The sequence below is a fragment of the Nyctibius grandis genome, chromosome 7 (assembly GCF_013368605.1).
Source record: "Nyctibius grandis isolate bNycGra1 chromosome 7, bNycGra1.pri, whole genome shotgun sequence".
Taxonomy (NCBI): Eukaryota; Metazoa; Chordata; class Aves; order Nyctibiiformes; family Nyctibiidae; genus Nyctibius; species Nyctibius grandis.
In genome coordinates, this window is record NC_090664.1 from 36,287,209 (window position 1) to 36,314,896 (window position 27,688).

Sequence of the window (27,688 nt, forward strand, 5' to 3'; positions counted from 1 at the left end):
GATCAATTGTTGCCAAAAGTACAGACAACTGTCTGTTGTGTAGAATAATGGAAAAGGTCAACGTTTCAGTTCCATTGGATTTCTCAGCTCTGGCTGCTGAAGGATGTGCTAACTGAAGTACGGCATTAGGCGAGAGTGAGCGGTGTGGGTCTGCGAGGCTGCACGTGAGCTCTGAGCCTGGTGGGAACTTATAGCTCTGGAGAGCACCATGCAGACACACTTGGACTGGAGCTGGTCCAGCTCCAGCAGAACTGGCAATGAACTGAAACAGTGGAGTCCCGGGACTAAACTGCCTCCATGCTGTCTGTTCTGTGTGTCTCTGGACTGGGCTTTATCAGCTGTTTTCGGTTTTGGGAATGTTGTGTAGGCGCACCTTCAGCTCAGGTACAACTCCAGTTAGGCTCTGTGTTTCAAAAAAGCAGTTAACGATGCCTCAGGTTTGAGGCTGGCTTTGGAAGCAGTACAGCTGCTGTGCTCATGGACTATGAATACAGAAGGCTGTCTTGGCCTATGATGGCTCCATGCAAGGCTTTTGGTTCACGTGTCTTACCACGTGTGGCACAAGTATTCTGCCTACAGATGACCGAGAGCTGGGTATATTAAAACGATAAATAACAAGCAGGAAAAGTATAATGCATGGTTCTGCTATGGGTTTTTCCTTGCCTTTTCTTTTCCCCCTGTCTCATTTGCTTGTATTTATAAGGTATCCCCAACTAAAGGATGGAAATTCTGGAGTAATAAAGCAATGTTAATTGATATAAGCAGGGTACAGTCTCATTGCTCTGTTCTCATGTTTTGGTATTTTTATTTGGCATACTGAGTGGATTCTGCCATTATGGCGTTCCTCTCAATTTTTGCTTCCCTGTTGACATGTTTCCTTTATGAACAAGGAACAAGAACAAGATTTAAAAATCAATAATTTCTCTGATTGTTAGCTATACTAGTCATAAGCATGATTTGGAACAATAGTAGACTGAAAGAAAAATAAAGCGGTTGGTTGATCAGCTGATATATCTTAGTGCTAGATGTTAGCATGGTGTCTACCCAGAATTTTTCATATTTTTGTTGATTATGATGGGTTTTTGCAATGAAATGCATTTTCTGATTCGGTTTAGAAAGAAGAGGCAGTGCTCTTTTACTTTAGCTGAGAGAACATATACAATTGTAAGTAACTTCCATTTAGGATTTCCCTATACTGCTTTGCTGTTTTCCTTGCATCAGGCAGTACAATTGATGTGTTACCATTCTAGTCGTATATGGCAGTGTTTAATTTTTCCTCAGAAGTACTTCAAGAGCACATAACCTTAGAGCTTTGCTTTTCTGCATTTTTGTTCTGAATTAAGAAACGAACTAACTGTAACCTCACTTCAATTTGTAGGACAGAGAAACTCATTCATAATGACAAGTCATCAACTTTGGGATGAATAATTCCTAATAACTTTTGGAGATTAGATGTTTTGCTTTGTCTTTCGCTTCTCTGCAGTATTGCAAGTGCTAATATGGATAATGAATCTTTCCTGGCAGATAAGTTTTTATGGGAAATCTTTGCTTCCTTTCATAAAACTAAGTAGTCCGAGACATTCCCCGAGGGATGGTACTCATTGCTGCGGCATATTTTGTGTTTTGTAGATTAAGAGGTGAATATTAGATGAAGCAGGGATAGGAAACAAAGTTTGTGTACTATTCTGTGTCCATTCTCCTTCTGTTTGGTGAATAATGGAAACTGCTTGTGCATTCCCTTGTGCTCTCCAGCCCTGATCTGATCTATCAGTGTTAAGATAATTGTCCATTCAGCTGCAGTGTAAGGCTCAGTTTCCTTTAACACTTTTATTTATTGTTATCCTCTGGGTACCTAAGATTTTCTAGGGCGAGAAATAGAGAGGGAGTCTCTGTTGTGTTTTGTTTTGGTTTTTTTTTTCTGAAGTGGAATCTATTTCTTCTCCACCTACCCTCTCTATTTTTTCACTCTTCAGCAGGAACTCTTCTGGTCCTATTCAAAAGATTTGGAAGAAAGAGTCCCAATGGCTTCTATGTGGTTAGCTTTGGTTTAGTAGTCTCTATAGCTAAAAAGAAATAGTGGAATATATCATCCAAACCAGATATGAGAATGGGGAGATAGAAGTTTAGTGATTATTAATGAACTGTTGAATCTTCCTTGTTGAGTTGTAATACATAGAAAGGAAATGCAAGACACAGCAGTTTAGTGTCTGAGGAAGTGGTAAATGCAGTTGTATCTGACTCTGCAAACAGTGAGCTAATGCTTTGGATATTCATATCCTATTAAACTTTATAGTTCCAAATGGAAAAAAAAAATCTATATATAAAGCTATACAGCTTTTGTCATAATCTGGGTATATCTTTATTATGTGGGAAAACAACCCCAAAATATATATTTACTTATGAGTTTAAATTCATGGCCACAAGTGAACGCTGGAAAATTAAAAAGAATTAGGTATAACAGTTTTAATGTATGAATTTATTAAATATAGAGATTTGTCATGCATTTAGCAATATACAAAGAGGTAATAATATTGCAACATCTTTGTTGACAATTTTGTTAATATTTTTTTTAATTTAATCAACCAGAGAAAGCAACCAGTGAGATGAACACTGCAGAGGACTGGGGCCTCATCTTAGACATCTGTGATAAGGTTGGACAGTCACGCACAGGGTAAGTGACTAGAAATTTCCTCCCCAAATTTTTTTAATTTTGTTATTTCAGTCTCATACTCACATGAGAGGAATGAAATTTTTGTTATCCTGTATAGACTTTTGCAACAGCTCAATTTAACTTAAATTTATTACAAGTAAAAGGAAAATATATGTATTTTCTGCTAAAATATTTTGCAGTTTTTCTTTGGAAATACTAGCTGATCTGTTAAAATTAGGACTTGCATACAGCAGTTTTTCACCAATGTAACAGAATAAATAAACTGATATGTTTTAGCAGTGTCGCTGTAAGGTCTCCCCAGGAGACCTCATGAGGGATTTTTCTTACAGAATCATAATCTAGATGGGAGGTGACCTCCAGAGGTCATCTAGTCCAACACCCCAGTTTGAAACAGGTCTAATTAGATCAGGTTGCTCAGGAACCGTGACAAGTCTTGAATGCCTCCAAGGTCAGAGTTTCCACAACCTGTATGTGCAACATGTTTCAGTATTTCGGTATTTAACTACCCTCACAGTAAGTAAGTACATAAATAATCCTGCAATCTGATTACATTTTCCCCTGTTCCAACTTGCCTGTTGCATCTTGTACTATGACTGTACAGCTCTAAGAAAGAGACTGGATGCATCTTCTATATATTCTCTGATTAATTAGTTGTAAAAAGCAGTAAGATCCCCTTTTGGTCCACTGTTCTCAAAACTGAAAGCGGTTCTTCATCTCCCCTTGTATGTGACTCTCCTCTGACCATCCTGGCAGCCCTCCATTGGACTGACTGCAGTGCATGAATATCCTTCTTGCACTGGGGAGCCCCAGACTGGACAAAGTACTCCAGATGCATTCTCACAAGTGCAGAACGGAGGGGAAGGATCACTTCCCTGGACTTGTTGGCTGCGCTGACCACTTGTTTGACCCAGGATGCGGTTGGTTGTCTTTGCTGCCAGGCTGCACTGCTGACACCTGTCACCCAATAGGACCTGCAGATCCTTTCCTGCAGAGCTGCTTTTTAGGTGGTCAGCTCCTGGCCTTTGCTGATATGCAGACCATCCAAAATGTGACACCTTGCCCTTGCTCTTATTGAACTTGATGAAGTTCCAGTATGCCCATTTCTCCAGTGTGTCCAGGTCCCTCTGAAGAGTAGCCTTGCCCTCCAGTATATTGATTGCTCCCCTCCAATTTCCTCTTGTCAGCAAAGTTGCTGAGAGTGCACTGCCTCCCATCATTCAGGTTATTAGTGAAGACATTTAGCAGTGTTGGTCCCAGCAGAGATCCCTGGGGGACCCCAGTAGTTACTGCCCACTGGCTGGAATTTGCACCACTGGTGACAACTCTTTGAGCTTAGGAGGCCAGCCAGGTTTCCACCCACCTTATCAGCCTTTTATCCAGCCCCTATTTCACCACTTGGGTGATAAGGAGAGTGTATGAGCTTCAACTGTTTGTCAAAACTTTGCTAAAACCAAGGTATAAAGCGTCTGCTGCCCTTCCCTTGTCCTCACCACCAGACCACCAGTGTCTTTGTCACAGAAAGAAATGAGGTTCTGTGTTTCTTCCCCTTGTTTTGAGAAGCTATTCTCTGACATCAGGGCTTTGATAAATGCATGTTTTCAAAATGTGATATTAAATTAAACATATCTTAATATGGGCCACTAATGCTTCCATTATTGAGTCTTTACTGAGCTCTCTCGTAGGCATTATGCAAGCACTTGTTTTTTGGACATGAAAAGTTAAAGTGTAATATGAGTTAGCAAATAAAAAATACAGTTTAAAGACATTGTTTCAGTGTATCTGTAGTGGTTTTATTCAGTGTAGTATTAGGCTTTGGAAATGTTTTAAATACATCTTCTCCAAGCATTCCCTGTAACAATTCGGGTAAGGAATAGCCTCAAAAAGAGAAATATGCCATTGCTGCTGTTTAGTGAAAGGCTTGTCTGAGAATGACTTGAATTGCCTTGTAAGATGTTGAGAAACAGTATGAGATGCCAGACAGCAAATTCCCACCTGGGACTTTTATTCCAAAGGCCGGGTTTGCAAATAAGCTTATTCCTTGGGATTAGAGATGGTGTCTAGAGGAATACTTATAAATAGCATGGCACATTGAGACTTCTGTGCTGTTGTGTATAACTGTAGTTAAGATAACAGCTGGCAAGTTGTTAATAATGTTTCATATTAGCCTGTATATATAAAAATGCATTTCTGCTCCTTGTACGTGTTGATGCTGTGCTATAACAATAACTATATTATTGAAGGCTTCAGTATTCTATTTAATCACTGAAAGTATTTCCATAGGCAAGGTTTAGTCTCGCAGCAACTTAGTGTGAACAGTGCTCAAATGTATGTAGCTGCAAGAGACAGCTGCTTGGAAGTACAGACAAAGCTAGAGATCATCTGGTAATGTGCAGCTAAATTTCTCTGGGACAGCTGGAATTTCTGTTATGATTTGTGGGTTTTGTTTGTTTGTTTTGTGTTTTTTTTTTGGTGTGTTTGTGTTGTTTTTTTTTTTTAATAAAACAGTGATTTTATCCTGTCTGTGACTTTAACCTTTGTAATACTTACCCTGCTTGTAATGTGCTGCCAGCTGACTCGTTGCTTAAATTCAGATTCTGTTAAAACTTGCTGATAGTGGGTTTTCTTTGTTTTGATGGATTATGTCATGCCATAGCAAGGTAAAGCAAGACAAAGTTCCCCATTGAGAAGTTTAAATCAGATATGCTATGCTGTTTGAAATTCTCCTGCAGTTTAAGTTCCTGTGGCAAGGATGCTAGTCGTCTTAACTGGGATCTGCTTTAATCTTTTAACCAGTTCTGGTCCAATACATGCTGTGTGTTACTGTTCTTGGCAGAAGTTTAGATTATAAAATATGTGCTTTATGGGTTTTCTTTGTACCAGTCTGTAAGTTCCATTGCATGCTTGCAGCATTTTAGATGTAGTTTGTCTTACACCTGAAGCCACAGTAGACTAGAAGGACTATTCTTCATTAAGTGGCACTTTTTGTCCCACAGTGTTAAACGGCACATTGTCTCATTTAGGTCTGCCAACAACTTGTTTGCATCCAGAGTAATTGTTGGAAACCTGTTATGCTATAAAGGTGCTACATTTTCTATTAAGATAAATTAGTTTCAGTTCAGTAACAGAATTGCTACTGTTAATTTTTACATTGCAATACCTTGGTAACAGAGAATTGCCAATAGCTAAAAATTTTGTTTTTCTTCACTTAATCCAACCAACTAAAACAGGTTTTAGTAAGAATTCTGCTGACTCTCTCTCTTTGACTATTTTCTCTATTTTTTTTAATGAATTTCAAATTCTAATTTATTAGAGATGATGTCAGAATTTTCATAGAAAACACTGGAAGGACAGTAAATTCAGTAATATTTTTAATAATATGCCTTTTTTACAATAGTATATATAAAGTGTTGCCATATGTAGTGTGGAATTAACTTGATAGTTTTTGCATGTTTTGCACATTAGATTCTTAAGATGATCTAAAATTTGTCTAACTAGGAGACAATCAACACTTTTTTTTAATCTCTGAATTTGTTTTAGGAACTCATACAGCTCAGCAGTTGCATATTACATTGTTTGCATCCCATTTTTTGGGAATATTGGTAGTTCAGTGAGCAAGTTGCCTTTTCAACATGGAAACATGATTAAAACAAAGTTTTTACCATTAGAGACAGTCTTTTTTCTGTTTTTGTAGAGCATTATTGAAAACTTGTTTATTTTAAAAACTTTTATAGTATTTTACTGGCATTTTAAATCATCTGACTACAGGAAAGGTATAGATTTTTGCATAGTGTTGGTTTTCTGCAATGAAAATGCTTACACAACTGAATCTGTAGTTTATCAGCTCTGAGTAAAATAACATTGTAAAATTTGAATGATTCATTAAGCAGCACAAAAGGGAAAATTAAAGGCCACATATGGTATATTTTAGCATGAAGTGCCCCACCCTTCCTCAGTCAGTTTAGTGCTAGCCAGTTCCTAAGTCTACTTCTGTTTGCATTTGTCTTTGAGGTGCTTGTGCCTTTTGTATTAACTTAATGAGACATATCAGTCTCTATGTCTGAAACTATCACAATTTCAGTTTTTCTCCAGAAAAGTTACTTAATAAAAATGATGGCAGAAAAAAAATGGAATCAGAGACTGGGAGAAGACACCGACGGTTGAGAAAACAGAAATGTTCATTGCAGCATTCTCTGTTGAGGGTGGGGGTGGGTATTGAAAAATTGTCATTGAGAAATGGTTTGTCTATATTGCTGCTTGCCTAACTTTGTCCTGTTTCCTTGTGGATTAATCACTGCCTCAGTGAGTCAGTATTCTGGTTAGCTGATTCTTCTTTGGCTGTTTTTGTGCCTGTTCATACAAGAGAGAACAGTAAAATTGCTTACTTGGTAGAGTTGCAAACTAACTTCTTTTTTTTTTCCCCCCCAAGTTACCCAATCTCAGTAGCATTTTACATAGTCATTGCAGTATATGTCTAACAGGCTGACCAGGAAGCTCTTTGACTAGCTTGTTTCTAAAGGAGCAAGGAAGAAAATTGAGTCATCTGTGTAGTCTTGAGCCCCACAATCAGTTGCCTTAGACTGTAAATGAACAGTAAATTCCTGAAAATATATGAAATGTTTTGTGCAGAGTAGTATTTTTAAATTCCAATTGCTGTTAATTTTGGCTTTGTTAAATAAAATATAATCAAATACATTATTTTTTACTCTCTAAAATGAAAAGTGAAATTTATTGTGAAAGTTTTTTGGATATATTAGTATCTAATACCATAGTTTCTATTGTATCTTGCCCTATTTTCTCCCTACTGATTTGTTATTCCTGCTCACTGTGCTCCCTCTGAAATTTTGATTGTAGAATCATTGCAGCAGAACTGTGGCACGATATAGCATGATCTGGAGAAATGCCTAATAAATAGAATTCTGTTCTCACAGTGTGTGTGCCTTCCCCTTGAATTCTGCATAGTGCTTCTCCTAATTTACAAACTAAATTGTATGATGAATTAATTTGAAGTAAAAATAAGGATTATAGTTTTGTCTAGAATAGGGATTATTGGTCTGTGTGACTAAACGTTGGTAAACCTGGATTTTTTTTTTTTTGTGTAGATGTAATCAAAAGATTTTTTTAAACATTTGAGTATGTTAAAACATTAACACTCAAATATTGAGAGTTTCTGCTAAATATATGAGGAAATAGATTTTTTTTTTTTTTTTAATGCGTTTTTATAAATTACTGAGAGGGTTCTTGGCTTTTTTTACCTTTTCAAAGTTGCACTTGACACATGTGGAAGATCATTTGATTTTGAGGCTTTCTTGTTACTTTATTACTTTTTAATAAGACTTTGGATTCCTTAATAAAAAAATCTTAGGCTAATTGTCCTGTTCCTGAACAGCTAAGCTCTTGATGCTGCATCTTACCTTTATAAATCCTGGCTTAACAATTAATTTTTGTGCTTGCGCTCATATCATGTTGATAGTCATAGTCATAAATTAATGGTTTAAAACCCAGTTATTTCTGAAAATTTTAGCATGTAATCTTTCTCAATTAAAGTGAATATATGTCACGGTTTAAAGCTGGGCCGGCTATTAAACCTGTGGCAGATGCTCTCTGTTACACCCACCCCCCCCCCCCAAAGGGAAAGGGAAAAGGGAGAGAGACTTCCGGGTTGGAAAGTTAAAACAGTTTTAATAAACTATAATAATGGAAAAGAGTATAATAACAATAATAGAAATAATCAAATATATACAAATATATATACAAAACCAAGACTGAGCTCCCCTGAAGTCAGCCACGTCACCACCGGCCCTGCAGGGCAGGCTCCGGGAAGGCCCAGGCTGGGCCTAACGATGGTCGAGAGCTGGATTCAGGAATGCATGGATCGGGATCGGGGGCAGCAGGAAAACAGACGGAGTCCTCCCTGGACACCGGCCATAGCAGAAAGAGAGAGAGACCCTCGTGATCCCCCCGCTTTATACTGAGAATGACGTGTGTGGGATGGAATACCCTCGCTGGTCAATTTTGGGTCACCTGCCCTGTCCGCTCCCCCCTGCAGCTGCGACCCCCCTTCGGCTCTTCACTCGTAAGCAGTGAGGAACTCAGCAGTGACCTTGGTTTCTCTAAGACTAAGTACAGCAAGAGCCTTTCTGCACAACATCCCTACCGGTGCCTCAGCGATAACTACAAACTTCGAGCGTTATCAGTCCTGGAAGCAGACACTGTCTGCAAAACATGCAGTTAGTTTCAGAAAGTGCAGTTACTTAGAGGAGACTTAGCTGAAAGTAAAAATCACTGAAAGGAAAATCGGCCTGGTTTAGGCCAAACCAGGACAATATATGAGAAGTCTTGGATATTTAATAGATAATAGGCAGTGATTGCCTTATAGCCTTAATTTGTAGTAATTGGTTATATGAAGGTATACACTGAGTGATATGGAGTCTTGCTGTGTGACAGCATTTTCTATAATTAGTGCTACTAAATATGAAGTGGACATTTCTGTAAAATGTAGGCACTGCCAAATATAGCCAAGCAGTGGTGTAACTTCTACCTAAGTTTCATGTTAGTTCTTAGGTATCAGTTCAATAGAAAAATAATGTTGCTTCCAAAAAAAAATTACTATAAATACACCAGAAATGCATGAAATCTCTTAGTTTAAATTTACCTTCTCTTTTCCTCTTTCCCTACTTACCCTCTTTCAGGGTTATCTTTTCAGGGCTGTTCAACAGATAATGCTTGTACGCCCATGATAATTCCTATGCCAGCCTCGCTCAGGCTTCCACCACCTTTAAAGACAGAACAAAATAACAGAAAGTGACACAGATTTTAATATGCTAAACTGTGCCTGAAACTCCCATTCAAATTCTTTCTTAAATTTCCTTTTCACATTATTTCTATCTACCACAACATAGGTAAGACTTGAATTCTGTATTTAATTGTTTTGAAACTTTGATGTAGAATGTCTAACAATTTTTTTAGCACTTGTTGGTTCATTGCATATCTTCTTTATAAATGTTGTTCTGTAGATTAAAAGAGACTGAGGAATATAGTGGTGGTAATCTTAAAAAAAAAAGTAGCAAAAGGGTGTTGGTAATGAGTATGTAAGCAAATGTTCTTAGATATGTAAGTGAAATCCAGAGTAGTAGGTGCATGGCCTACAGAGAATTACAGTTCTCTAATTGTAAGGGATTTTATGCATTTCTGGAGTGTTTACAGTAATTCTCACTAACTGCAAAAAGTAATGTAACTTACTGAGAGGTTTTTGATAACTAAGCAAGCTAGCAATCCTACAGATAGAAATGGCTACAACTGTTAATGGTGTTTATTTTTTTTAATGTTGCACTTAAGCTACTAAATAATTTATTGACAATGTTTGGGAGAGCTTGTCTGTGAACACTGTCATGCATTGTCATGTGTGCAATAGGAAATGTTCATTCCATTACATTTTTTAAAATCTGTCTTGTGTTTTTTTAGGCCTAAGGAATGTCTCCGTTCTATTATGAAGAGAGTGAACCATAAAGATCCCCATGTTGCTATGCAAGCATTAACAGTAGGCTCTTTTTAATGTAGTACTTTTCATTCCTGAAAAGTTATATTGCAAAAAATCTCCTCTGAGTTTTAATCTTTCTTTCTTTAGCTTCTAGGAGCGTGTGTATCAAACTGTGGTAAAATCTTTCATTTAGAAGTCTGTTCAAGAGATTTTGCCAGTGAAGTAAGCAATGTGTTGAATAAGGTAATGTATTGCAATGATTTATACAATTCATAGAAAAGCTAAATCAGACAGAGAATTGGGGTAATCTGAAAGTGGAATGGAATCTACTTTTTGAAGACTGGAAATTTGGTGGTGGGAGGAAGGATACAAGATTATTGGGAAGACTGGGACTTCCTAAATGCCACTTCACACTACAGTTACTTATGTATTCTGTTCAGGGGAGGTGGAGTGTGGTGTGTTAATTTATAAATATACAAATTAATATTCACACTAAATAACAGCAATGAAACACTAAATACAGATGTGGTGAAATGGAGATAATACAGGGCTTTTATATAACCTTGTTTTACTCTATTTTTGGCCTAGTATATATTCTACTAGTATAAGCACAATGCTGGTGTACTATTCTCCCTTTCTAATAAAGATATCCCTTAGTAATACACTTGACTTCAAAATAAGGTGTCTATATAGTTGATATTGACAGTAACATGAAATTATTTGAAATTAAGGAATTAAGAACAGATTCCTACATTATTTAACTAGATTCTACTGTACTTGCAGGGTCATCCAAAAGTTTGTGAAAAGCTGAAAGCCCTTATGGTGGAATGGACTGATGAATTCAAGAATGACCCACAGCTTAGTTTAATATCTGCTATGATAAAAAATCTTAAGGAGCAGGGAGTTACTTTTCCAGCTATTGGTTCACAGGTATATTAAGTTTTGTGGTTCTTAAAGGGTATCACAAATTCTTTTTATCCTCAGTTTTGTATTTTACAGTTTGTAGTCTTGAATGCTATAATGTGTTTGGCAAACAAAATGAAATATCTCTTGTCTTAATGAAACATCCCTTGAGGTGTGAAATGCTCTGATTTACTTTAGATTTTTAGATTGGAGATGAACACAAATCAAAACGGTGAACTTAATGCATTGTCAGTTTTTTGTTGAATTAATTTTTACATCTTTTACTTTTGGCTAGGCTGCTGAACAGGCAAAAGCAAGTCCAGCTCTAGTTGCCAAAGATCCTGGTACTGTAGCCAACAAAAAGGAAGAGGAGGATTTAGCTAAAGGTGAGTGCATTTACTTGCTGACCTGATGAATATATTGGTAAATATCAAATAAAGCAGGAACAAATGTTTTTGCTTCCTTCCTCTATGTGAATAGTATACTTATCAATTGTGGTTATGATTTCTGTTCCTTTCTTTTTGTACCCTTCCTAGAAGGTTAGAGATCAAAATTGTTCTGTGGGTAAAAAATATGAAAAATTCCTGGTTTTTACTTTTTTTTTTTCCCTTGCCAAACTGAAACAACACAGTAAAAAATCTGCAAAATCTCATGTTAAGGACATGCGCCACTATGGAAATGTGTGATGAAGTTCTGCACTTGGATTTTCCCTCTTTCTGGGGCAAGTGAAGCACATTCATTTACAATTTAAACATTTGATGGAAGGAGAAAGTAAGGATTATAGTATAAGTTTTACACAAAGTTGGATTCAGTATTTTTTGTATAACTTGGTATTACTTTAAACTTTTATACCTTTGAATACTGCTTCTGTAGTGTACTTTAAGGCTTTGATTGCTGTAAGCATAAGTGGCTGTTAAATGTCTCACTGCAGTCCCAGTAAACAAAGCTAGGATGGTTTCTTTTGATTTACTGTTGTACTAAGGTATATTCAAAGGTCATTTAATGATCCTGTACCAGACATGTGTGAAGAGTTATTCTTAGAGTGGTTTGATCTTTATGGTCTAGATACTGTTTTTTGAGGTCAGACTTCAGCAAAGACATGAAGCCCTTGTATGTAGCATGGCTTCAGGCTTGAAGTTGTTGTGAAGTTCTTACGCTAGTAGTTGGTGGATGTTTGCAGTTTCTCAGCTTTGATAGAAATTTTTTTTTGTTTACCTATTATCTAATATAGCATTGATTTATTTAAATTGCCATTAGCCCATTTGTATATGTTACTAATGATTTCTTCAACAGTTGACCCGCCAAAGTCTACTTTTCAAGGGATTTGTATCTCAAAGGTTTATATTCTGCATGGGTTCTCTAATGTTTGTTCTCTTGGGTTTTTTTGTGTCCTGCTCTGTTTCTTCTTAAACATGATCATTTTTTTCACAAACTCGGAGGAGTTTAATATGAATGAAACCTTTCTGCTCAGTCAATTTTAATTGAAAATGACCAAGAAATGGAAAATTATTCAAGGAATGGTAGGGAGAGAAGGAATGGATGGATTGTTGCTTGTTTAAACAAAAATATTTTTCTTAATTATGAATTAAGGAGACGCTTATTTACTGTGAGGGTGACTGAGCACTGGCACAGGTTGCCCAGGGAGGTTGTGGAGTCTCCACCCTTGGAGGTACTCAAAAGCTGTCTGCACCTAGTCCTGGGCAGCCAGCTCTAGGTAACCCTGCATGAGCAGGGGATTGGACAAGATGACCTCCAGAGGTGTCTTCAAACCTCAATCAATCTGTGCGATTCTCTGATTCTGTGAATTCAGGCTAAAGACCCCTGATCCAACAGAGAAACAACGTGTACCTGAAGAGCTGTAACTCTTTAATGTTTCAAGCTATCTGGAAAAGTTGATCAACATGTATATGCTAGTAAAAATGTAAATACTTTACATCAGTTCAAGATAATAATAATATAATAATAAAAAATAGATGACTTCACTGAGGTATCCCATTTTTGCTTAAGTGCTGTTTATTCAACCTGTCCATGTTGAAAGCTTCAGTAAATCTATGGGCAGAATTTTGCTCTCTAGTCATAAAACATCTTTTTGGGTTTTACCATTATTTCTAAGTGAAAGGCAGAAGTTGATTATGACGCAACAGGAATGGAATTATACTAAAAGTTTTCAGAGTTAAATTTCCATATCATTCAACCTATTTTTATAGGGAATTTTCATGTGAGTAACTCTTCTTTTGTAGCTATTGAACTGTCACTAAAAGAACAAAGGCAACAGCAAACAACACTTTCCAGTTTGTATCCGAGCACCTCAAGCCTTTTAACAAATCACAAACATGAGGGCCGAAAGGTTCGTGCAATCTATGATTTTGAGGCTGCTGAAGACAACGAATTAACTTTTAAAGCTGGAGAACTTATAACTATCCTTGATGACAGGTAATTTATATAGAATGCCTACTAGAAGTACATTAGACTGTAAAAATTAATTGAGAATAATTGTATCTTCTATGTAGAAGCATACATTGGAATACAATTGCAATAAAATATATTTACATATTAAATACTTTATTTAGTTATCTCCTAGATTTTTAACATACAAATGTAATTGCATAAAGATTCTTGTGTAAAGATATCTGTGTATAAACAACTTGTATTTATGTACAAGTAATATAAATGCCTTGTTACAGTGCAATTCTTAGGAAAATTCCATGTGAGTATGGATGTTTTAATGTATGGGTTTTTTAATTATTCTTTTATCTTTAGTGATCCAAATTGGTGGAAAGGTGAAACTCATCAGGGTATGGGATTGTTTCCATCTAATTTTGTAACAGCTGATCTTTCTGCTGAGCCAGAAATGAGTAAGTAACACTACGTTTATGTATATATGTTAAACCTTGCCACAGCCCAAGGGATATTTCTGTAGTGATGTACTTTCCCTGTTTCCATTCCCTTATGATAAAGTTCGGTTGCAAATTAGTGTGATACTTGAAATAAAACTGAAGAGCCCTAGCTGTGCTCTCAAAACCAACAGTAGTTATATCTTTCTGTCAGTCCAAGGTTGCCCAAGCTGGCATCTGCTGAAAAATATGATGGCGTCTGCTACTGACTTTGTCAGTAGCTTCCTTTAGATTCATTTAACAACTCCATTGACACCTAGATAAATGTAGGCAACATCATTTTTTTTCCGAATTGTCTTTTTGCCTGGTTGCAATGGTACATATCTAATCAAGGAAAACTGGCCAGATGGGAGTCAGAGACAGATTACCGCTGTTCAGACAATTCAAGAAACCTATGTACTGTGGGTATGTATGTGTGCATAATGGAAGGAATTTTTTTTCTGTGTACTGCTTATCTTCTTGTATCTATTTGTATCGGTCTAACCTACTCTAAATATTTATTAAAAATATTAAATATTAGACAACATTTTAGGATGCTAGAACTGATTTCTGTAAATCTGATGAGTTTGCCAGATGAATCTCCTGTGATCTCAATATGAGTGTGCCAAAGTTATGATCAGGTCAGCAGCATTACATGCTGTAGGAGTCATCTGTTCTATGCTAAGACTAACTGAAAAGAGGAGTATGATAAGAGTAGTATTTGTCAGCTTTTCTGTTGTGGCCTCCACTACAGAGGAGTGAGATGCTTTTGCTGGTACTATTTGATGGAGAAGGAATAGCAAAATTTGAGAACTTTCGATTCTGTACTTTGCTCTGGAGAAAAGAAGGCTCCAGTTTGGCATAGATGATTTTACCAGTTTTCTCTTAAACCTGACTCGTTAGCCCTATTTCTGCCAGTCACTGTCTCTTAATCTGTTTTCCTGATGACTTTTATTAGTAAGCATGTTATGTGCAGGGAGACTACGATAAAGACATTTGCTTGCTAACACATGTTTCTATTGACCTTGTGTGAACTGATGTCTTTTTTTATGCAATTTACAGATTTGTTTATGAAAATTTTTTAAGTCTATGAGATGTTTTTGGCTTTCAAATGTCAACAAAATACTAATGTTTTTAATTTTCACAGTAGATGTTTCAAATGCAAAGAACTTAGGCAACATGCTAGCTGTATAATATTTGTCATTTTTTAAAATTTTTATTTTATAAAATAAAATCTGCCTGTTTATGTTACAGTGAAAGCTGAGAAGAAAATGGTGCAGTTCAGTGATGAAGTTCAAGTAGAGACAATAGAACCTGAGCCTGAACCAGTTTACATTGATGAAGTAAGTGTGATACAAGTACTGATTTTCAGCTGCTGGTACATTTAAATATGTGATGTTTAAACTTTTCATCCCATACCTCAAAACCAATTTGAAATATCAGGAGAAGATAATCAAACGAGAATGGGAAGGGAAAGTTGATTTAATTAAAAAAAAATAAAATCTGCTGTATTCTAATTTGTTGATGTGTCTTGAAGTTCTTAGGAATTTCTGAAACTGAATTTGGAAACTGCATTCCATTTAGGGCCCTACTCCAGGATTGTACAGCGGTTCACCTCTAAACTAGAAGCTTGGTGTGGAGTGACGCATTTGCTTTCAAGTTTTGCTTTAAGTACTTCAGGATACCTCAGAGATACCCATCTTGAATGCTGGCCTAGGTTTATTTCCAGTGTAACCACCACTGTCTTCCCCCAGTCTGAAAGATCTCTTCCCTTCTCTGAAAACTGTGAGCTTTTTGTTGCTCTGTAAGTAATATTTAGTGAGATTCACACAATCTCACCGCAGTGATTCTGCAAGGTTCCCAGGAACTCTCAGCCCAGGATGTTTTTCCCTGCTCTCCCCCCCTTTTTTTCCCCTTTCTCTCCCAGGGGGCTTAGAACTGTTCTCTCCAGAATTCTTTTTTCCGCTTTCTCTCATAACCTTCCATTTCTTTCTCAACTAGGGTTTTGTCATTGTTTTTTTGAAATGAAAAATCAGTTACTGCCTTCCTGAAGTCCTGTTTAACTCCTGCCTTAAATACTCTTCCTCCCAAGAGATATAAGTTTGTAATCTGACGAAATGGCTTATCTCAGGCCTGCCTTGAGCTGCCTTCCAGGTTTTGTCTTCTGTTATTCCATGTTATTTTATGTTTTAGTGTCTTGTTTTGTGTTTAAAATTATCATAGTACAATTTTTAAGGAAGTAGTTCATTTGGCTTCTTCTTGCCTTTCCTGGGGTTAAGGAGGAAAAAACATGGTTTTAGTTTCCACTTTGATGCAAGCTATGTAAGTCTGGCCTGTTAAAGGCTAGTTATTTGATAGCACTCAGCTAAAAAGTGATTTTTAATTATTTACATATAATATTTGGTTAAGCAATATAGTTCACTCCAAGACATACTTTTCGAAGAGTTTATGCCTATTAATTTTCCACCCTTTTGTATTTTTATAAATGGATTGCACTTAAACTGGTTAGTCAAGGATGACTTACTCTGAATTCAACCATGTAACCCCCACAAACATCTTCTTAAAAAAACCCTTTCATATATATTATTAATGACATTGCTCATGTGCTGATAGGCCTCATACACTTACAAAATGCAGGATAGTTTTTCAGTGAATTCAGTTTTAAATACCCGTTTCTTTTTAAAGTACTCAATGTATTCTGTCAAAACATTTGCACTAATCCCACTAGGTGGTAGCATTGAATATGTAATAACTAGACTGGAAAAATAGAAACTGCTCAGAAAATACTGTTTAGAAGGACTTCTAGGAATAAAGGGGTATTCTGCACATTCCACATGTTACTACTAGTAGTTTTTATCGTTTGGCTTTTCCTTGTTCAAGCACCTTCATTCTTGTAAGGTAGCATGTATGATTTGTGTTTTCTTAAAGTTAGTCTAGATGGTTACCACGTCCCAAGACATCCAAATGGCTGTTGTAAATAGCTGCTTTAATTTACTATCCTGAAAGTGTTAATTCTGCCCCCCCGCCCCCCCATATGCCCTAATTACACAATTTGTATTCTAGGATAAAATGGATCAACTCTTGCAGATGTTACAAAGTGCGGATCCATCTGATGACCAGCCAGACCTCCCAGAATTGCTTCATCTTGAGGGTAAGAAAATCTCATGGGTTTTTTTTGTTGTTGCTTTCCTCTCTAGTAATTACCTATATCAAAACAAATTGAAACTAAGCTGAAACTACTTAAGCTTCATGTGCACACCACAAGCATGCCTGAGGAAGGTGCCTGAGCTGTAATTATCTTCTCACTTCCTGTTTCCCTCATATGAGAGACCAAAGTGCAAAATACTAACTTAAAACAAGACCACTCCTCTCTCAAGGAAACTATATTCCATATTCTTTTCCTTTTCAAGACGCAGGAATACTTAATTCAAACTTATTCATCCATTTTTTTTTTTTTTTTTACATGAACCCCATGTCCTTGTGCTGAAAGTTGGTGGGGGTGTGCATTTTTGTTTACTTTAATGCTTTTCCATTCTACTTCTGGTAAGTTTTTGTGTTGGTTTTTGCATGTGTTAGTGGTCTGAAAAAGCTTCCTTCCCCCAATTAGGATTCCAGTGAGATAGCAATATGCTATTAGCGACTTTGATGTGCAGATTATTTGAATCATTGCAACTTGTTTTCCCCTTCATTGTTTTGTATTAATGTCAGTTGAGCACATGATCTAGGTCGCAGTGGCAAATTTTCTTCCTTGAAGAAGAGATCACCTTTCAGATTTACCTGAACTTTTTTTATGCAAAATAGTTTCAGTTCTACACTCCTTGGATGTTAAATGTGGTTTGTTTTGCTATATTTTTAAAATGTACTTTTTAAACTGTCATGACACTGCCTCTGTTACTATAACTTTTTTGGCATACAGATTACAGTAATGATTTTAAAAAAATTTGGATTAGCATCTACACATTTCTATTTGGTAATTTTTTCAGAAACTACTTTCTGACTTGCAGTATGGAAGTCTTTATTACTCTGATATATTTTAATGACCTTCTATTCTAGCAATGTGCCACCAGATGGGACCTCTCATAGATGAAAAGTTGGAAGATATAGACAGGTAAAAAAGTACATGTGTTCTGACTCAAATTAAGATTCATTCTTAGAAAGACCTCTGTTGTTACTTCATGATGTCTTAATAATTTCTGTGACTAATGGCAAATAAAATAGGTGTATTTATTAGTAGCTCCTCATCTGGGAGGAGGTCTGAAGCGTTTTTTTCCTAGTCACATATTTTATAGTATTGTACCATTTGACATTATGGCACTTGTCAGGCAGCACTTCACAGGCAGTAAGAGTATGTTGCTTATCACACATCATGAAAGTTTCCCTGTATTGTCTGTTCTGAAGTTATCTAAATTGTAGAATAAGGTGTAAAATATATTTTCCAGGAAACATTCAGAACTTTCAGAACTCAATGTTAAAGCAATGGAGGCTCTTTCTTTGTATAACAAATTGATGAATGAAGACCCAATGTATTCCATGTATGCAAAACTACAAAACCAACAGTATTATATGCAGTCATCTGGTGTTTCTGGCTCTCAGGTATGTATGTAACCTTTAATAGCCACTGACATTATCAAGTACATGCTGAGCTGTGGTTGATTTCTTATAATTTATTAGCGATAAACAGTTTTTCATGAGCTAACTTTTTTACTTGCTCAAATGTTTTCTTACAGTATGCTTCTCTACGTTATGTATCCAGATATATTTATTTTACTAAAGTGTGGTGGAGCATGTTGACTGAAAGTAGTAATTTATTTCCTATTTCTGCCCTGCTGTTCACCCCCCTTGCCCTGAGTTGGAAACGTCTTTTTTATCATCTTTGTTACCTTAATGCTAGGTTAAAATCATCTTGCTCCCTCAGAAATAACCTCAGATGAAAGAGCAGTGTTTTCTCTCAACACAGTATGTAAAAAAAAAAAAAAAAAAATTGTTTGTTTTCAGCCGCAAACGTTGAATATTCTCCTTTTGCAGGTTCTAACATTTGTTGTTCTTTTCTGTTCAATTCTTTGTGATCAAGGAAAAAGCCCATCTTGTGCTTTGAGTTGCACACAAAATTAAAAATTAAAGCTGCCAGACCTTTGCATAGTGGGTCAAAGAAAGTAAAGAACCAAAGGAGTGCAATTCCTCTTTAAGATTATGCCCTCCTTACCCTAAAATAAATATCTTCTTTTAGTTTCCTTTTTTTTTTTGAAATATCAACAGAGAACATTTAGCATTTAAATTACAGAAGTTAAAATTGATAATTCTTTCATGGCAGCATTTCTATGTTGACTGTTATCTCTGGGTAAGTATTTTAGCTTATTTCTATAATATGGTATTTTTAAAAGGTCTCTTAAACTTTTAAATGTTTAATTCCATCGTCTAATGCATACTTGCTCTATTCTTTTCCTATTCACAGGAATATATAACATTTCAAACTGTTTCTTCAATAATTTATTTTCTTTTTGAGTCAGTAAAAAAAAAATTCAAGCCAGCTTATTAATACCTACACAATATTATATAAACATTGAAGCAGATTTAGTTCTTTTAGCTTCATACAAATATGTACTGTCTTTCAGTGTCTTTTAAGAAGAGGTTGTATGTTTTTGCAGTGTCATTAAGAGGAACGGTGTCTTCCATTCATATATGATAAGCGATCATATCATGACCCTATCAAAGAATTTTAATATTTTATAAATGGGAATGTGTGTGGGTATTCGTAAAGGGAAAAACTGGATTTTGTGGTGAAGAGGAGCCAGAATGTAGTTCTGAAAAGTTAGGCAGTCTCATGCCTTTGCTACCTTCTAAAACTCTTCTGTGATATTGGTAAGCCTTCTATGAATATGTCATCTGAGATTCATGGATCTTAAGATAGGAGGGCTGTATTTTGTAAACTTACATGAACTCAATTGTGCATGAGAGCTGATAATTTCTTCTAGTAATTTGTGTTAAGCCAAATAATTCATGATTGAACAAAAGTGTAGGGTTTAGAAATTTAGTCTTGATTTAGAATACAGTTGACACATCTACTAGCAAGCTTTTCCTCTAGTTAGTTGTAAAACATTACCTTATTTTCAACTGAAATTTTCTTAAGACCTTTTTTCCTTCTGCCCCTCTCAATGCCCCTTACAATGGTAGTCTGAACAGTTACATGAAATGGTATGTTAACTAACGACGTGAAAATAACACATTATTGGCTTTCCATTTTAACAGTTCTACTTAGTGAAAGTTATCTGGGCATCAAAAAGTATTCTGCTTTGGACTGCTATTTGTTACGTGGTTTAAATCCTTCAGTATTTTCATTCAAAAGTAGCTGCTCTTAATTAGTATGAGATATAGTCATTAAAAATAAAATTTGGAATACAAGTTTTCCAGTAAACTATTTGGCCTTTTTGGTACTGGAGCCTGAGATTAGAAATGTAAATAGTGTCCTGTGAAAATCTGGTGATTTTTTTAGTACTGCAACACTTAATATAAGACAATCAGTTGCTTTCTATTAAAACATCTGTAATAAAAGGTTTGAGAGACTGTCTAAGTTCTAAAGTCAGATATTAAATACCAAATTTTCTTGTATTTTATTTTTAATATTCCTTTATTTAACTTCCTAGGTTTATCCAGGGCAACCTCAAAGTAATGCATATCTGGTGGCAGGTGCACAGATGGGCCATATTCAAGGCTATAATCTTCCTCCTGAGCAACTCCCTTCTCTCAGCCAAGGCACAGTTACTCCATCTGCCAGCTCAGTACTGCCTGGTCAGCCTGCACAGACATCTTACACAAAGTAATTTTAAGTATTTTCCTATTCAAGTTTAAATCAATTTAAACATAAAGGACTACGGAGAATATTTAAAGGAGATTTTTTTTCTTACAGAAGTATAATTTTAAGCACAACTGAAAGATACTTCAGTGCAATTATTTCCAGTGTACTTTTTATTGGTGTTGCGTATTTGGTAAAATACCAACAAACTTCAGTTTTCTGTTGTTTTTATAATTTTCTCTAGTTTTTAATTTTATATATAAGATATATAATTTTTTAATAATTTCTTTCTTTCATATAAAAGAAAATTATATAGTCATGACTGATGATTTTTTTTTTTTTTTTTTTTTTTTTTTTTTAGATGATAACTTAATATACATTTAATGATGAAGATGATCTCCTGCTCTGGCAGGCTTTTCGTAGCTTCCGAGACAGTGTATATTCTATTGTACTTTTTTTCAAGTATCTTACTGTGGAAGCATGGGGAGAGTTCTGCTCATTTTGCAAAAGAAGTGAATGGGCTGTGAACACTTACTAAAGCTTATACAGCTTCCTCATATAGAGGAGCTACAAGTGGCTTTCTATTTTGGGTACCTATATTGTGAAAAAGTTTTGAATTGACGTTAAGAAAAGGTTAGGTTTTGGAGTTTTGTTTGTTTGTGTGTTTTACTCTCTCTATAAAGTAGTTTTATTTTATAAAGCTGGGAGAGATGTCCATCTTGAGTTATTAAAGTATTTGTTAGTCTCTCTCCCCCAAAGTTACTTATTTGGGGTGGTAAGACGTATATTGATAAAGTGAGTTTCTGTGTACTTCACCTGACTTGTTTTGCTATTTGAAACAGTTGGCTGGGTTTTGTTTTTTTTCATGAGCAGAATGGAAGATAGATGGGATTCCATGTTGCACATTAAAATAAAACAAAGTATAGATTCACAGTCTAGTTTTAAATCCATTGGAAGTGTGTAAGGTGTGTTTAAATCTGAGGAGTGTGTTTGAGTTTTAATTGGAATATTATTTGGCTATAGTTTTCAATATGCAAGGTGTCCAGAGTTAGGAGATTTTTATGTGTATATATGGAACAGCTGAAGAAGCAATAAAGTGTTGCTGTTCTGTTAGTAAATTGTTTGTTAATTCAACTTTATTTTTTTTTTCCAGTGCAATGGTTGGCTCTGTTGCTGGAAATACTTACTCTAACCAAGCTTCAGTGTATAGTCCACCATCTGCTACTGTTGATGTTGCTGCTTATCAGAATGCTGGAACTAATATGTCCCAGGTGCCAAACTATAACTTACCATCTACAACTCTGCCACAGACAGCAGGCAGTCAACAAGCACCTCCACAACCACAGCCTCCACCACCCCAACAACCACAGCATAGTTACTCACAGCAGGCTCTGCTATAGGATCCAGGACTTCTGATTCCTAATCTTTAACCTCTGCTCAAGGCGGTTGGCAATTCTATGAGTTTCTTCCTTTAATCTCTTAAACTTTGTTTATCCTCAGCTTAATAAGAATCTATCTTGGTGAACAAGTTCAATTTGCACTGACTTTTTAGGAATTTTTTTTTTTAGTTTTGCAGAGGAACTGATATATTTAGGACATTTAATTCTTTTAAAATGCCTAAAAATTGGTACAAGATTATTTATGTCTGGTAAAATTGGCTAGTCTGTGAAAATTCAACACTTGCAAACTGTTGTGGCATATATGTTATGTACATATAGTGTGTGATTGCAATAGTGGCCATTTCGTATAGCTATGGTGATCATGTGAATATATTTAACACAATGTTTAAAAATAATTTACTTTACTATTTTATTTTAATCATGAACTGACAACCATGTTTCATAGTTTTGTCTAGTTTTATGACAGATGTGATGTCTTTTTCCAATGCAGGAAAAGCAGTAATTCTGCATATCATGGTTACACTTACAACCTAAGGTCTATATATGAATTTACAAACTTACCTGAGTCTAGGTTTCATTACTTCTTGAACTGAACACAAGTGTATCATGACTATTAGATGGCTTATCTACCAAAGTAAACTAGTTAACTAGTAAGTGATTTGGGGGGATAACAGCAAATTATGATTCTGCTTCAGATATAATTAGTAACTTAAAACAACTATTCAGAGGCTGCTAAACATATCGTGGGACCATGCAACAGATGAGGATCTTGCATTTTATCATAAGCAGCATGTAATTTATTTTCCCAAGTGGTTTTTTATAATAAGAACCAGAACTGTGTTCTATATGTGTTGGTAGAGATTGCACCAAAGACAGAGGAATTCAGCTGGAGGAGAAACAATGGAGTTTTAAAATGGAACACACAACATGAATAACACTACTTCATTCAAGTCTTCTTAATTAGAACGTGGAGAATTATGGACATTTAAAACACTTTTCTGAACAAACCTTCAGGGCTTTATTTTATCTCTTGTGGCCTTGCTTAGCAGTTTGTTCTGTTTACTGTTCTTACACAAACACTTCTGCCTTAAACATCTGTTTCAATTTCCAGTTGTACCATTTGAATTTGTTAGCCCTTCTATAGTATGAATAGTTTATGAGGCATCTTATTTTCATTCACTTCTAGGTTACTTTGAATCCTCTTCTGCAGCAACATGCATTAGCCTTTTTTAAACCCTTGCATTTCTCAGTGACTTAGCCAGGTGGCTCTTTAAGGCATGATATTTTCTTTCTACAGCTGAGGTGCTGCAAAAGGAACAGGGTGATGGAAGGCAGCATTTTAGATATGCCTGATCAGAGTTTCTTGTACAAAGACTGTTGTTACTTTGCATTCAATCTATTAATGAATCCTGGTTTCCTCTTATCTTTTCCAGCTATTCTAATTCCAATTAGAGCAATACTAGATGGCTTCAACATCAGATCTGTGTTTCCAGTCTTGTCAGTGTGTGTCAGAAATTGTTTGCTTTTCTGTACTATATTTTAGTGTGATGCTTCTGGAATTAAATGTTACAATTGTACATTATAATGTAAGCTGACCTCAGTTATCCCATACACTCCTGCATCTGTTCGTGGTTGCCTAACATGCCTTTGTTTCACTCTTTTAATAGACACTGGTATTTTGCCTGTTAATGCTTTCAGATGACTACTTGGCATAACTTCTAACTGAGGTGGTTACAAAATGTGCCCGTAGATGATGTGTTCCAGCTGGGCATGTTCCTAGCCAGCTGACTGTTCTGATACTAGTATTTTCATGTATTTTTTTTTTTCCTCCAGAATTCTTAAGCACCGTCACAAACTGTCGTTACTTCAGTACTTGGTGTCATCACAAAAGTCTGAAGAATTTGAAAGGAAATACTAAAAAAAAAAAAGAATCCAAAATACTGTAATAGATAATTTTTAACAGATTGAAGAGGTTATTTTCTTTAGAAAGGGCATGTAGTATCATTTAGATAGTGTTGTCTGAGTACTTTAGGTACCTTATTCCAAAATCAGAGAAACAATGTGTATAGAAGCGTATAATCTCTACACAAAAGTGAAAATAATTTTTACTCCATAGTTCTTAGGCCCTGGTTCAAGGAGGAGTTTGCTGCATCAAAATAGTCCAGCTGACACTGACTGTTTGTATTCTTAGGTTTTCACATGTCATATCACGTGTTTCCTAATGAAGGCCTATGGAAATTCTGTACAGAAATGACTCAGCAGAAGTACTTTTTGTTACTAATTTGTCTTTGTTTTTAAAATTTTTGAAGTCTTCTTTCCTTAACACACAGAAATTCTTGTTCCTGGTTTCTCCTTTGAACACTGAAAACTTATATGTATCTTAAGTTTCTCTGCCTTCCACCTTACTTATTTTGGGCATTTATCCATCTTTAAGAAGACTAAAATCACCTTTCATTTGTGTTCCTCGTGACCAAATAACACTTTCTAAAATGCAATGCCACTATAAATTCAGTATAATAAAAGTTTTGATAAAAAGATGGACACTTTTTATTTTTCTTCATGCCTTTATTAGAGTCACTGCTCTGAGGTATCTCCTGTAAGAAACTGTGATTTTTAGTTGAGTTAGAATGAGTTGTCATTGTCCACAATTGGTGCAGTAGATCACTAGATTTTTAGGTTCAGAGTCTTAGCGTTTCTATTGCATCCTACATTTTCCATTTCAGGTGTGATTTTCAGATTAAATTAATGTGGAGCTGTATTGCTTCATGTTGATTTTTCTCATTTATCAGAAAAGATTATTTCATCTTCTCACCTCGTTGTGTCCCATATGCTAGATACTCTAAAGTGATGCCTCCTCCTACCTTGCTAGATGCTGTCATTGCACTGATTCCTTCACTCATCCTCTTGTATCCTTTCTGACTGATAATTTAGCAATTATATTTCAATTCAGCTCCTCTTAGCTGGTTTGGTATCATGAACCTGGAGATGCCATTGATGAGGCTTCTCTGCTGTGATTTATTCCGAGATTCCTTGTTTATGTGTTGTTTTGACCAAGTTCACATTTGTTCTGTCTTACTGTGCTATTGAACACTGAATATGGGCGAGAGGAGGGAAGTACATGTACAGCTACTGTATGGAAAAGCTTTTTAGCAAATAAATAAAGTGTAAGGGAGTTAATCTATTTGAAAGTTAAGAATCCCGGAAATGATATGTTATTCTTGTTCCAGTACAAGACCTAATTTTGGAATGTCTTGTTTCTTTATATGTAAATCGTCAATGAAAGGCTAAAATGTTTTCGTAGTATTTTGTATAAACCTCTGTTATTTAACCCTTTCATTAGGGAATACAAAAATGTTAATGAACTCCAGAAGGGGTATTTTAGTGGCTTGTTTATTATGAACTGGAGCAAACTCTGGAAAGTGCCTTCTGTGCATTTCACTTCTATAAACAAAGCTTGTTTACCCATATGTATCATCTCAATTTATGTGGGCATAACAGAGATGTCAAGATTTACTGTAAAGCATCCCAGGAAAAATACCAAGGCAGCGTGTTAAAATTTGCTACACTGATGTCATGGCAGTATGTTCCAGAGTGCGCAGTTGCAGGAACAGTTGCAACATATTTACCCACCTCTGTTTAGTAACTGGTACACATGTAGAGGTGTATTTAATATCACCGGCCAAAGTATATATAGACAGCAGTAAAACAACAGAAAAAAAAGGGAAAAATATAAGAATTACTGCATGCTTCTCACCAGGTCTGGAGCAGCATATTGCCCTCATGGTGCAGTTACTATTCATGAATTTTGAGTGGGGGAGAACTGAAATGAATTTCAGTAACCAGAACTTCAGAGAATTCTGCCGGATTGCAGATGCTTAGATGTAACAAAGGAGATAAATTTGCTTTTAATGTCATATACATATTTTGGTGAGAAAAACTAGGCTGCTATTATAGTTCTCTGATTTCATCTAGATGGCAGGAACATCAGATTTACACTGGAGAACTGCTTAATACCTCATTCTCCTTTTTTTTTTTTTTTTTTTTTTTTTAGTATTTTCTCTAATATCACCTTATTTTTCACTCATATTTCAAAGGCATCTGCGCAGTCTTTATATAGGAAGGTCTTACCTTATTCCTTGTCTGCTGGGTTTCACAGACAGAATGAAAAATAACATCTCTAATTACAGCAGCTACAATGGCACTTTGAATTACTAACTGCAGCTTCCTTTGGAGAAGATGCATGTATCTGTTTTGAAGAACAAGGGAGCATAATTTTTCCAGTTAAAAGTTGGGAAGAAATATTTTTAAAGAGAAAGGTAAAGTAAAAGTTACAAAACCCTCCATTGCTACAAACCCCTCCATTGCTAACAGCAGGCAGAATCATTTTTTACTCTGTTATTCGATCTTAGTAAAGCTGACCAACTCCACACTCCAACTCCACTCTTTTTCATTTTCGGGTGCAATGAAGGATATTAACCTTCATGAGTGTGCTATCCAACAAAATAGTAAAACATGGGAAGGTCTTAACACTGGAACTTTTTGCTTCAATATGTAAAAAACGCCATGTATGTTTTTGAAGCCTTGTTTCTTAAATTAGGGTGTTTGTGTTTAAAAACACTCCATTTGCTACTATGTAAAACTGCAGATCTAAAGTTCACTTTTCATGCTGCTGCCTTGGGAAAAAGGTGGTAGGAGTTTTTGTTCTTCTGTCCTGCATGTGCTTCTGGAAATCCAAATAATTTTTGTCTTTGTCATGAAAAAGAAAAGAAGCCTGCTGCAGTCTGCTTTGGTTTTAATAAAGTACACAGTAGCAAAGTGCATTTTTGGTTTTGTTTGTTTTGATGCTCCCTTTGATGTTGGCATATGTATATATTTAGCTATGCTGCACTGTTGTACAAGTATTGTTTTAGTAAATAACGCTATTTGTAAAAACTGTCAGTTGTTTTTGGTATGAATGCAAAATATTAAAGTTGGAGTATTTAGTTCATTACGTTGCAAAGTCAGTTTATAAATTTCATGGAAGAATAATCAGAAAAGGACTTCCTTTGCTGGAAGGACTTGGAGATGCAGTAGGCAAGGTCTGTTGGAAGTACCTAGCTCAAATTTTCTGATTTCAGGCAGGGTGGAGGTGGGTTTTTGGTTTTTCTGAGGGTTTTTTTGGTGTTTTTTTTTGTATAATGCTTACACATATATTATTTTTACTTTTAAAGTTTTTAATCTGTCATTAATTTCCTTCAGTTAAAATCCAACTAATACATTGTACATCTTATTCCAAGTATGCTGCATGTCCTCTTTTGGTAAGAAATACAGCATGAATATTTTAAGGGTGTGGTAAAGAACAAATGAAAACAACTGTATCTGTACAGTGTCATGTATGTATTTGCTTACAGATCAATAAGCAAATACTATTGGCAGCCTGACAGTTAATTTACACAGTTATTTGACAGTTAATTCCATTTCTGATGACAGTAATACAAAGTAGCATAAAACTTGGTTGTTTCATCTATGTGAAATGAGTTGAAGATCAGGCTGAAGCCTAGTTCGTGAATCTACATTAGTGTTTAAAATACTGGC

At 35.7% G+C, this 27,688-nt stretch overlaps 1 protein-coding gene across 4 annotated transcripts in view; it reads left to right on the forward strand.

Moving 5' to 3' along the window:
- The window catches only part of STAM (signal transducing adaptor molecule), a 35,670-nt gene extending 8,604 nt beyond the window's left edge, over positions 1-27,066 (forward strand). For 3 of the 4 annotated variants that reach the window (XM_068405108.1, XM_068405110.1, XM_068405111.1), the window contains exons 2-14: positions 2,587-2,671; positions 10,133-10,208; positions 10,296-10,391; positions 10,932-11,078; positions 11,347-11,437; positions 13,292-13,484; positions 13,812-13,906; positions 15,179-15,267; positions 16,988-17,075; positions 17,978-18,032; positions 18,364-18,517; positions 20,566-20,738; positions 21,868-27,066. In XM_068405108.1, coding sequence (XP_068261209.1) covers positions 2,587-2,671; positions 10,133-10,208; positions 10,296-10,391; positions 10,932-11,078; positions 11,347-11,437; positions 13,292-13,484; positions 13,812-13,906; positions 15,179-15,267; positions 16,988-17,075; positions 17,978-18,032; positions 18,364-18,517; positions 20,566-20,738; positions 21,868-22,114 — 1,589 coding nt within the window. In that variant the 3' untranslated portion in view covers positions 22,115-27,066. The remainder of the gene's footprint in view (positions 1-2,586; positions 2,672-10,132; positions 10,209-10,295; positions 10,392-10,931; positions 11,079-11,346; positions 11,438-13,291; positions 13,485-13,811; positions 13,907-15,178; positions 15,268-16,987; positions 17,076-17,977; positions 18,033-18,363; positions 18,518-20,565; positions 20,739-21,867) is intronic. The other variant, XM_068405109.1, reaches the window with a different exon arrangement.
- The last annotated feature ends 622 nt before the right edge of the window (positions 27,067-27,688 follow it).